An 11,092-nucleotide genomic window follows, 5' to 3' on the forward strand; every position below is an offset into this window, starting at 1 on the left:
GGAAGCAGTGAGCACGTGGAAGGCTTGCAGGCGGTGACTTGGGATGAGCTGCATCCCCAAATGCACATACTTGCATTTAATGCTGTCTTTTGTTTTCATTTCATGAATATGTTGGTGACTATCATCCATCTTTGTCCCTCGCCTTTACTGACCTCCTTTATCTTTTGCACTGTGTCATTTCTTCTCACTTGAAGATGAGCATCAAATCTTCTCGAGCATGAGTTACTTCCAAAGAAGCGTACGTTTCCCTCAAATAGGAACATGACATGAGTCCATATGAGACGCATGAGAGACTCCATTTCTGCCTCCGAACGTCATATCACATGGGTGACATCTCACTGCAGCAACACATAAAATATGCTCACACGGACAGTTGTTTTGTTCTGCACTGAAGAACAAGACCAATACGAGGGATTTAATTAGAATCACAGCATCTCGGGCTATTCAATAAATTGTCATCTTCTTAATCAGATTCTATCATCGGATCTCGTAGAGCAGCTTTGACAAAAGGCTGTTGGGCACCGACTTGATGCTCAAGACATTGCAATTTGTAATTATCAATGAATACAGTGGCACAAAATTGTTTAGGGCTAAATGGTGTAATTGTTTTAGGGAGGATGGGGATGGCATCAGCCAATGAACAGATTTCTTGGACTTTTCTGTTAGACATCACAATTTTTTGTCCAAGAAAACAAAGATTATTAGTTAAAGCATCAACTAAAGGTCTTAATCCGAAGGTTTCCAAAGTCGTGCGACAAACCCAAGTCTGAGGCCATACATCACAATACAACTAAACATTCACTATAACTCTCACGATTTGCAGAGGTTAGCATTCTTTACACCCCATTCAGACGTCGTCGTAACCATTACTTGACCCAGCCATGCTATGAAGTTCAATCTTTCAAGCACAACATTTCTGCAAGGCTTAGCATATCAATTTCATGAACAGTTTCACCGGTGATGTTGTTTTGAATACCTTTTAAAACCAAAATACTAATAGGTAACAACTCTCTTAAAAAATAAGTTGAAGGTAGACATGTAACAAGATCCATACCTGCATCTAAAGTGTAAAGCGCGAAACTTGATATCGGTTACTTCTGTACAGGAATAAGCCCATCAATCAGACAACCATCGGCTCATGTCTCATTGTCAAAGCTTTCCATGTGATAGATGGCTGCCAGATCCATCTTTCATGAGGCCAATCGACTAACTTTTTATTTCATGTCAGTTCCTTTCAGGGGCATCACCTGTCTCTTTTCTCGAACATAGTTCCCTAGTATATGACCATACCTCATCTGCATTGCCAGAAATAAGCCTCTCCACCTTCCCCTCTTGTTGTTCTTGTCGGCTGCCCTTGCTCAAGGAAGATGGCACTGTTACTGGACTTCCTATAAGTGGAGTGGAAGGACAAAATGGTGAGGCAGAAGGCGTATTCTGAAACGAGAATGGGCTGGGCGATATCCTCTTATGAATTGGAATTCCTCCCACTCCTCCCCGGTTAAGTATAGAAATGGATTCCGGAGCTGCACAATTCTTTGTAGCATCATCCACAAAGATCAAGTCATCAATCCTTGCCACGATATTAAATGCCAAACTCTCCATAACCCTCGAGTAGCTCTCAAGTATAGACTGCCCTACATCCTGAAAGAGAGGTTAACATGCTTAATCACATGTCCCCAGAGTTTCTCACATGAGATAATCATGTCTGCTAAACAAAATGCAGTACTGCTGGTGTAATTTCACTACACATAATGTACAACTAACATTCATGATGAGGCCAATAATACAGACAATTTGGAGGAACTATGCTTGGAATTTGTAAGTTAACAAGTAATATACACCGCTAGTTGTAATAGAAATATTCTACTTAGAAGCATCTGAGACCATTTGGGCAAAATATCAGCTATTAAGAGGATGTTACGAATTACCTTATTGTACTGAATCTTGTTCATATCAAGAATAGTCTGTGGAAGAGCAGGGTAACGAAGTCGTAAGCTCTGCAAAAGACCTTCACCCCGTTCTGCAAGGAACAGAAATCTTTCCGTGTCACCAACAAGTCCAATGAACTTTCCACTCCATGAGTTCTTTGCTTTAGATTGAGACTGCTTGCTTTGGCCCTTCAGCCGCCAAACATGTATTGCCGCCTCAATCCTATTCGCTATTTCTAGAATATGGTGCTCAGATGAAAGTTCTAAGCAGTCAAGTAGACACTCAGGTGAAAATGAATCAGCGGTTATGTAGCGGTAGATGATGTCACCTAAACAGGTTTTCCCATACTGCAATTCATCACAATTGAAGAAAAATGAAGAAACTCAGGCATAATGAGATGTGATAAACTTTACTGGGTATATACAATTAGAACTACTAGTGAACTTAAGAGAAAGAAAGAAAAAATAGATGGGGGCTGGCTACATTGTTTTATCTGATTGAAGCTTACATATGATGGAAGTAATTCCAGATCAACATCTGCAACAGCTCAATGTGACATGTACCAGCTCAACTACTTGGAAAAGCCGAGAACATCACAACTGTCTCCACTGAATGCATCTTTTTTTTGTATGTATGATCATTTTATGACAATTGCACTCCTATTGGACATTCAGGTTTTTACATGATCATGCTCCTATCTCGGTCCAGATAACTTGAATATTATGCCATCTAAACTCATCAACAATGTGTTCCCTGCTTTTATTTGTGCTTGTGTCATCTCATGTTTTATTTATGTATTTTTGCATCTTTTCTACCCAGTCTTTTGTGAATCATGTTCATCTTTTATGTATCCCATTTATCATGTGTGCTCATTTCAAAATTCCCTTAACATATCAATCTGTTGTTTTATTGTCTTTGGTGTATATGATTTTATTATTCTACCCAAGCATGAATCACTCTGCTATTTGTCCTCTTTCAGGTTACTAAATTCTTGCACAGAGGGTATCAAGGGTATGTTGCTAAAAGTGTCATGAAGTGTTTACAGGGTTTGTATATCATCATAAAAACAACAATCAGTATCACTTTTTTGTTCTCTGTTCATGCAGTCATGGGTCCAGTTGATGATAACCATAGCATTCTTGACAATCTTCTTCCTAACTAAATATTGTCCTCCTTTGTGCCTTTCTGTACCTTGGTTTCAAAATAACACAATCTATAGTGATGAGAAAACAGGTACAAATCAAATATCACATGAGTTCTTCACAACATTTCTTATAAAATTCTTTCCCTTTATATGCCTTACAATGCCATGTCATTGGCTTATTGCATTCATTACAGAGAAGCACGAAAAGGTCCCCTATCAAAACAACAGTTGCTCTCATGCAAATGTTAAAATCACTTCTTTTTTAGTCCAATGCATGTCTGTGTCAGTTTTAATATAATGCACCAACAACAAAGCATCAAAGAACTTCAGTCAGCAAATTCATGAAAGTTCCCAAAGGATTCCATCTTCCCATCAAGAACATGTTAAATAATTCATCTTTTTACATTATTTGTCATGACAAATTTTGATTACAAGTAAATAGTTACTAAAAGTATCTAAATAAACAATCAGGTTATATGATTTCCTACTATGGGACACTTAGCATAAAAGGCAGTTGATCAGAAGAAAGAACCTTTACAGAAAAGAGATTTGGTATTGCAACCATGTTGCACCTTCAATCCATATAGAAATGATAATTTATGTCTATATAAAGAATCAATTGCTAGATATCCTTCGAGGGTGGCAAAGAAGAATGTGAATATATAGTGAATGTGAATCAATTGTTAATAGTTAAAGCTAGCACTAGTTGAGCATGTCTTCAGTCCACATCTTGGATTATATAGAGAATGTGAAAGATGAAATATTCATGGACAAGTAGAATTAACATGAATCTTAAAATTGCTACATCATAGAAAAATAAGAGTTATTTAAAATTGTGAATAATTGTATTCTTCACTATGAAAAATTACACAGTTGTAGATGATCAACTATGCCAATGTCATTGTAATACATTACAAAAACAAGCAAAGATGCACCCAATGTCCACATCCACAAGGGTTGATCTATTTAGTTGTCTACAACATATAGCTTCAGATTTAGTTGTGTACAACATATAGCTTCAGATTTGCTATTTTGGGATCAAAGATTCTCTCTCTCCCTCTCTATAGTTTTAACAATGTCTCTCATTCAATCATATAGTATTATGTCACATATATGCTTCATTTTAACCAGGGAGAGGATAAATAAACAAGCTAGTCATGGTCTATACCTTAGGTAATGTTTCAAAGTAGACATCAGGAGTCTCCATCTCAGAGAGCACTGCACTATTGATTGCCATGGCTGCCTTCAGGATCTGATTCGCACAATCCCTGGACAGCTGCAATCTCTTCCTTGCCTCCTCTGACAGACCAGTTGGTGGAACTCCCGGACAAGGTAACCACCATTTTTCCTCCTGCCTCGAAGACGCCCTCCTGAACGAGGAAGATGGACAAGTCTTGCTTGCATCTTCATCAGCATCAGTGACCAGGAATCCCCGGTCTACGTACCAGAACTCAGTATTGCAGAATCCATCCAGCATGCCAAGAAGCATTGCGTCGAGCTTCTTGAGCGCTGGGAGGTTCATCTGGAGATCAGTGCGGTGACAAGAGACCATCACCTCGAACGACCTGCCGCCGGGTAACTCTTGGATGGAGGGGACGAGTTCCACGATATAGTCACTTACGCTCAAGAGCCAATCCATCTCCCTTCGCCACATTGTCTTCTTCTGCGGCGCCAGGGGCTCCAATCTCCATAATTCCCCAAAAACTGCAGCTGATTCAGCATTTCATAACAAGAACAAAAATGTCAACATGGTAATTCTAACAAATTAGAGTGAAGCAAACAGAAGGAACAGGGTATCACCGGAGAGATTCGTGATGGCGTTTGAGATCGCGAGGGCGGTGCAGACGCCTTTGGCACCGCCCGACATGTCTTCGCCAAGGAGCAGCTTGGCAAATCTCTCCTTCATCATCTCCACCTCTGAGAAAGAAATCAAAGCATAGTGTCAGGGTGATTAGCGCATCTGTTTCAGCATAACCGAGTCAATAAAAGGAAAAGGGATTGAGACTCGAAAGCGGAAATGAGGTAAAGATGTTGGTTGCAAACCGGAGAAATCCGTCGCCCTCTCCTCCACGTTTGCCTCCCAGAAGAGCAAATCCCCTCCGGGATGCAGCGGGACGCCGGCGACGGGGAATCGGCGGCCAGACAAATCGATGGAGGAGTCGGACCCGGGCACCTTGGCGCTGGGGCTGTGGCTGTCGCTGCCCCCGCCATCGTTCGGCTGGTCGGAGGCGTACTCTTCCTCCGCCTCCTCGGAGGAGACGCTCCCCATCGCCGCAGCCCGGGGAGAAGTGATGATGCCGAAGCCAATTAGGTAAAGAATGCGGGACGTCCGCCGTCGGATTCTTGTAGGGATTGCCTCGATCGCGTTTCGCTTTCTCTCTCGTCCGCCTGAGGGGTGGGTTTCAGATCGGAGAAAAGAGTGGGGGAGAATGATGAGAGAGAGAGAGAGAGAGAGAGAGAGAAGAAGGCGCCGCGAGCGAAGAGCTCTCACTTTTCTCGCTTTCCACCTCTCACTCTCACTCTGTTACAAATGGAAAGGGCAGGAGCGAGGATCGATGCCGGCCGTCGTCTTCTTTTTTCCGTCTCTCAAAAAATAAAACAATGGTTTTTGCTCTGTTCTTTATTGGTCCATCAGACTTTTTTTTCTACATTAATTTCTCGTGACAAGAAATAATGTACAAATATTATTTTTTTAATAAATGAACAAATATGATCTTTAACTTTTATTACATGATTTTGTGTTAAATCGAATTAAACAAGACCAACTCGATTTGATTCAACCTTCTCGTTTTCTTCCGCCCATCTTCTCCATGACCCCTAAAAGATGGGGAGCAAGAACGGGTGAAGTAGGAAGAAGAGGTAGAGGAGAAGAAGCGGCACAGGTTGACCTGAATTGGTTCTAAATTGGTTATATATATATATATATATATATATATATATATATATATATATATATATATATATATATATATATATATATATAGTTTTTCAATAGAGCAGTGTTATATGTTAAAAATTAATTAGTATGAACTTTTCAAAGTAAATTATCCATAAATCATAATATTTCAGTTACCAATGCATAAATTCCTTTTTAGCTTACACGTATTAATTATTTCCCTAGTGATGATATCTTCATCTGCTCTACGGATTTGAGTTGAACATGAGGAATAATAACTCATTTCATAAATTACCTATCAATAAATTGAAGGCCAGAGAGACCATTGCAAAGACTTTGCACAATTAATAAGATTCGAGTTTGAATGCCTTACGTATTAAAAATCGGACAATCATATCCAAAAGCTTTTTGATCTTGTTGCTGTTGAAGTTAATGTTCCTTGTTTTATTTTCTTGTAACTTTCATTAGTAGACATATGGTTTGCAGTTTCTATTAAGGAACCATAGAAAGGTGCATGATCCTCGTCCTCCTTGAAATGGGACGGGTGAGTTTTATGGCACTCAGAAAGTGAAATAAATGGAGAACATAAGTGAGCGTACGTTTATGCTCTCTGTGATCCATTGTAGCATCATCTTCCGCACAGAATGAGGGAATTCACTCACTCCATTAATGCTGAACCATTCATGACCGATCCACGAGGAAAAGGGTTGCAGGGAGAAGGATGGTTGAGGTGGTGGAGCGAAGGAGTAGCTGCAAGAGTTAGCTTCTGGTTTTTACTCGACCCGTGAGGACTTGTTGGCTGCTGTTTCGTTCTCCGGTGAGGTGCAGTCGTGCTTCCCGAAAGAGACGACGAGGGCGTGGTGCAATCATGAAGCTGGGAATCCCATGGATCACGCCCTCGCGATTCTGAAGCCGTAAGGAACAAGCAATGCCTACCGAAGCTACGTAAAAGCACTATTTTGCTGGAGCACTTGTAGTAATCATCACTTGTTCTACGATTGCACGTGAATAAGTGTTTGATTAACATAATATAATGAGTTTGCCGTATAAGTCTTCCCATCTCTAGATAGTTACCTCGGAACCAACGTGATATCTTCGAATCGACATAACATGCATATATAAAAGTAACACAATTAATCACATCTTAAAAAAATAAAAAAAATAATAATAATCACGTCGCTCCGACCATACGAAACCGCATACAAAATCGAATAAGATATCTCTGCATGGTATAGAACCGGAACAGTCGGCTCATGCCTTCCGGAGTGGACGAATCAATCGCTTGGAATGTCGACAGTCATTAAAAGCTCGCATACAACTAATCTTTGACGAGAGGTATAAAACGTTACTCCAGGACATATGTTAGGATATTAATCATTATTATAAAAAAACTGACTTAAACTTCAGAGAGATCGAGCAATATATTCTCTTTCTCGATATGGACCTATTGTATAGGAACTAGACATCGAATGTAACCTTACGTCGAATGTAACCTTGGCTCCTGGAGAATGGACAAGTTTAAGAATGGAAATTCCAAGTTCCGTTTGCTTCTCTTATTAGCTGGGCTACTAACTAGCAGCACGACGTAGGAGCTTACAATCTAGTATTTGATCCCTTTTAAGATCAAACTGAGATCATAAAGGAGCATCCTCCTTGAACTAATCATCAGTTTGATATCTTAACTTGCCGTGACTGTGTAAGCTTGTTTCAGTGAAGAATGACAGCCAGCAAACCAAGAGTAGCTAAACATTTCTCTTTAATTTGTTTAGTGTCAGCAGTTGGAGGATTCAAATGCTACAGGAGTTTTCTCTGAGCGGACAAACGAGCTGCACTGTCTCACTCGTGGGTGAAGTCATAACAAGGCACAGATTATAGAACAAAGTTAACCGGCATCGTGACCCTCACAACATTAACTGCTTAGGACGGAGAGAGAGAGAGAGAGAGAGAGAGAGAGAGAGAGAGTGATTGATCGAGCTCACGGTACAGTACTAATAATACGAAGGGCGACGGAGAATAGTACGAATCTGCGTTGGAAGAAGCGGGGGATTGGGGAGGGCACACTGTGGGCGAAGCGGAGCAGCTCTGTGACCAGGTCCCCTTCTCTGTGACGGCGGGTCCAGCTTCTATCTGCAGCAACTCATGTGCGTCGCCTGCTCGCCGCTCGTCATTTTGCGCGGCCGAGGGGCTCCAATATGAGGAGGCGGCAGGCAGCCCGGACACGATTGGTGGCTGTCCTTCACCTGGTGCCCACTGTTTCCGTCAGAACTGCTTCCGTTTCGTTTTCACGAACGTATTAAGTTCCTAATTTCTACAAGACATTTTAGGATGAGTTTGATCTATGGATACTAAATCTTTGAATTATTCAGATAAGAAATGAGATCAAGCAGTTCAACCACTTGTTGGCATAGTATTCTCCTCTGGAAGCTCCATTGGCAAATACTTCCAAGAAGCATTTAGGAAAACATGGGTGCTGGTGAAGTATTCGTATCTATGCCTGCAACCAAGAAAAGATAAGCTTCTTAATATATCTTTATCGTGCATTTTTCGTGTGCCCCAAAAGTTATGTCAACTTGAAGGCCAACATGATCGAACTAGTATGGTGCTTTAGAAATCAATTGTTGGAAATATTTATATAAGTATCATGAGAGAATAGTCTCATATTATTAATTATTGAAAGAGTCGGATTATATATATATATATATATATATATATATTAGATTTAACTCATAATTTAAAAGTTTAAATTTTAGGATTGAATTGATATCTGTCATGATATATGTTAACATTAACTAGAATGATTCAAATTAGCCATTTCAAAATTTTTGATATGATCTTAGAGCCAAAAATAAAAATAAATTATATTGCCATGGATAGACGCAGATGAGTGAATCGTCCCGTAGCATCGGAAAAGATGTAAACTCTACTACTCATAATCGAGAAACTGAAGGGTTGATTCGGTGTTAATCCCGATATATGTTAACATATATTCGGGCTTTACTACGTTATAAATTGACTAATGAATCGAAATCTGTCACAACGGGATCAACCTTCTTGTTGAAGACCTCACGATCATGATGCAAGTTGCAGTAAGAAATTTGGTTGAATTGAATCCACAATTTTATACGTGCTAATTGATTTATTATGGTCATCAGCACCTAAAAATGGTTTATCATCTCCACGCTGTATCAGTCATCGTTCATGCGTTATAGAGCATGGCAAATCCGTAATGAATCATTCACGCATACTGTGCAGCTTTATTGCTCGGAAGTTACAGTACCCGAAGTTAGACTTGATCGCTAATATTATTAGGATCAAAATTTCGAGGGTGAGAATACAATGTACAGATCCTACTTGGAAGTGACTCTTTCAGAAGCCATAGAGGACCAGCTGCTGGTTGAGCCCCTCTGGAGCTAAAGCTGTGGTGCACCGACTACTGGCGATGGAGGCAAGCACAGCTCTCTCCACCTCCCTTGGGACTCGGCTGTGAAGCAAGGAGATGATGTAGTCCATGCAGGCGGCTTCGCACGGCAGCGTTATCGGCCCATCGGTCGGCAAACCGAATTCTTCCTCGGACAACCTCAGGAGCTCCCGGAAGATGCTGCTGGTTAGATACTTCAAGGGCACCATGAAGCGCTTGCCGTCGGTGGTGTACATGAACACATGGCCTTTGCTTGCAACCAGAGAACTGGGTGAGTCTGCTGTAGCACTAGTATCTGAATTCTTCGACATGATTCTTCTCCTACCCAAGGCAGACACCTTCTGCCACTTCCTCACCATCTTGATGAGCTTCTTTGGGTTCAGCATGGCTGCTGTTTGTGAAGGCTACAAGAATGCTTCGAGGCACAAGATGTAGGAGAACAGGGTTGGTGAGGGTTGTGAGGCACAAAGAAATAGGACGGATCGAGCAGTACATATATAGATAGATGAGCAAGAAAGGACATTCCATGTGGCAGTGGAGTCATGGACCAAAACCATGTGCTGATTGGATAAGCTAGCTGCCCTTGTAGTTGCATGTCTGGATTTTGGCGAAGACTCGCCTCTTGAGGTGGGGAAGACAACACGGAAACAGCCACATGGTAGCTGGGCCAATATCATTTTGTCCTTTTATATAAGATATGAAGCATGACAAGCTTACCAAATAGGCAGGTGCTCTTGAGATGAAGCATGATAGGATTAGCCTAGATGCTCTTGTTCATTGTATAATGCAAGACATTATATGTAAGACATCATATAGTTTAATTGGTAAAATTTTTGACAATATATCGTAAGATAACTAAATTTCGTCTTCACTACTTATATTTTATTATTATTATTATTATTTTGGGACATAACACGAGTTGCTGCTCATGAGTGCCACAATTACAAAGATGTTGATGTACGAATATGCTAATGTTTTCTAAAAGCTAAGTGCATGTGATAATGTCCCTCTAACTTGGAGTTTCTTCTTTCTTGGTGGATCATGCATGGCAATCATTGTTGACAAGCATCATTGTCTAGTATCAGAAGGAAAGAAAAACCATGGTGAATCTGTATCTTTCTTCGGTATCGTTTGGTGAGAGGCAGAGTCATGTGGTAGGGAGACCTGAAAACGATCTGAGAGTAACCCTTGTTGAACTGGTTGGATCCATGCCTCATTGATAGTGATGCTTATCTGAACAGTTATCATCCTATTGTGGCTTGTGGCTATCTTTCTGTGACATGCTATCGTACATGCCATGCAACGTTTGATATTCTGTCTGCTTCCAACTTGCACTTCTTTTTTCTATATTTTTGAAGATCTTTCTGGAATGCAGTTCGATACAACTCACCGAAGACTCTTGCCATCCATGAGAGAGAGAGAGAGAGAGAGAGAGAGAGAGAGAGAGAATTGTGATGTCACATGGAACCGGGGCTTGAGAAAGACCCACTTGTACCAATGGACAGTTTCTTCAGACAAGGAGGGCAAGCTTGTTGTTTGCTGTTCCAACTTACTTTGGCATCTGGTGCTTTTTACTTTACCTACATGTTTGGGAAGGGGCAAACATGCGTCTATGGATGCAATCTATCCACGAACTATTTCATGAAGGCTTTTTAGGTGGACGAATCTGAACTGCAAGAGTTCCTGGATACGTATCATAGATCCT

The 11,092-nt window shown here is 40.8% G+C and overlaps 2 protein-coding genes across 4 annotated transcripts; both read right to left on the reverse strand.

Annotated features, from left to right (window-relative positions):
- Positions 1-688: 688 nt before the first annotated feature.
- On the reverse strand, positions 689-5,661 carry LOC103971206 (rop guanine nucleotide exchange factor 1). Of its 3 annotated transcripts, none has more exons than XR_001976252.2 (6): positions 5,117-5,661; positions 4,874-4,990; positions 4,242-4,783; positions 1,929-2,276; positions 1,055-1,641; positions 689-916 (listed from the first exon to the last, which is right to left on the reverse strand). XR_001976252.2 is itself a non-coding variant. In XM_009385174.3 (5 exons), exons 1-5 carry the CDS (start codon positions 5,340-5,342, stop codon positions 1,225-1,227), a joined length of 1,650 nt encoding a protein of 549 aa, XP_009383449.2. In that variant the 5' UTR covers positions 5,343-5,661; the 3' UTR covers positions 689-1,224. The 3 variants fall into 3 exon arrangements, 1 of the variants encoding a protein (XP_009383449.2); XR_670677.3 differs by having other exon boundaries at positions 689-976; XM_009385174.3 differs by having other exon boundaries at positions 689-1,641.
- Positions 5,662-9,193: 3,532 nt separating this feature from the next.
- Positions 9,194-9,839, reverse strand: LOC135604936 (auxin-responsive protein SAUR64-like). The gene has a single exon (XM_065094587.1). The coding sequence runs from the start codon at positions 9,771-9,773 to the stop codon at positions 9,336-9,338; it is 438 nt and encodes a 145-aa protein (XP_064950659.1). The 5' UTR covers positions 9,774-9,839; the 3' UTR covers positions 9,194-9,335.
- Positions 9,840-11,092: the final 1,253 nt, after the last annotated feature.

The sequence above is a fragment of the Musa acuminata genome, chromosome BXJ2-2, assembly GCF_036884655.1.
Source record: "Musa acuminata AAA Group cultivar baxijiao chromosome BXJ2-2, Cavendish_Baxijiao_AAA, whole genome shotgun sequence".
Lineage (NCBI taxonomy): Eukaryota > Viridiplantae > Streptophyta > Magnoliopsida > Zingiberales > Musaceae > Musa > Musa acuminata.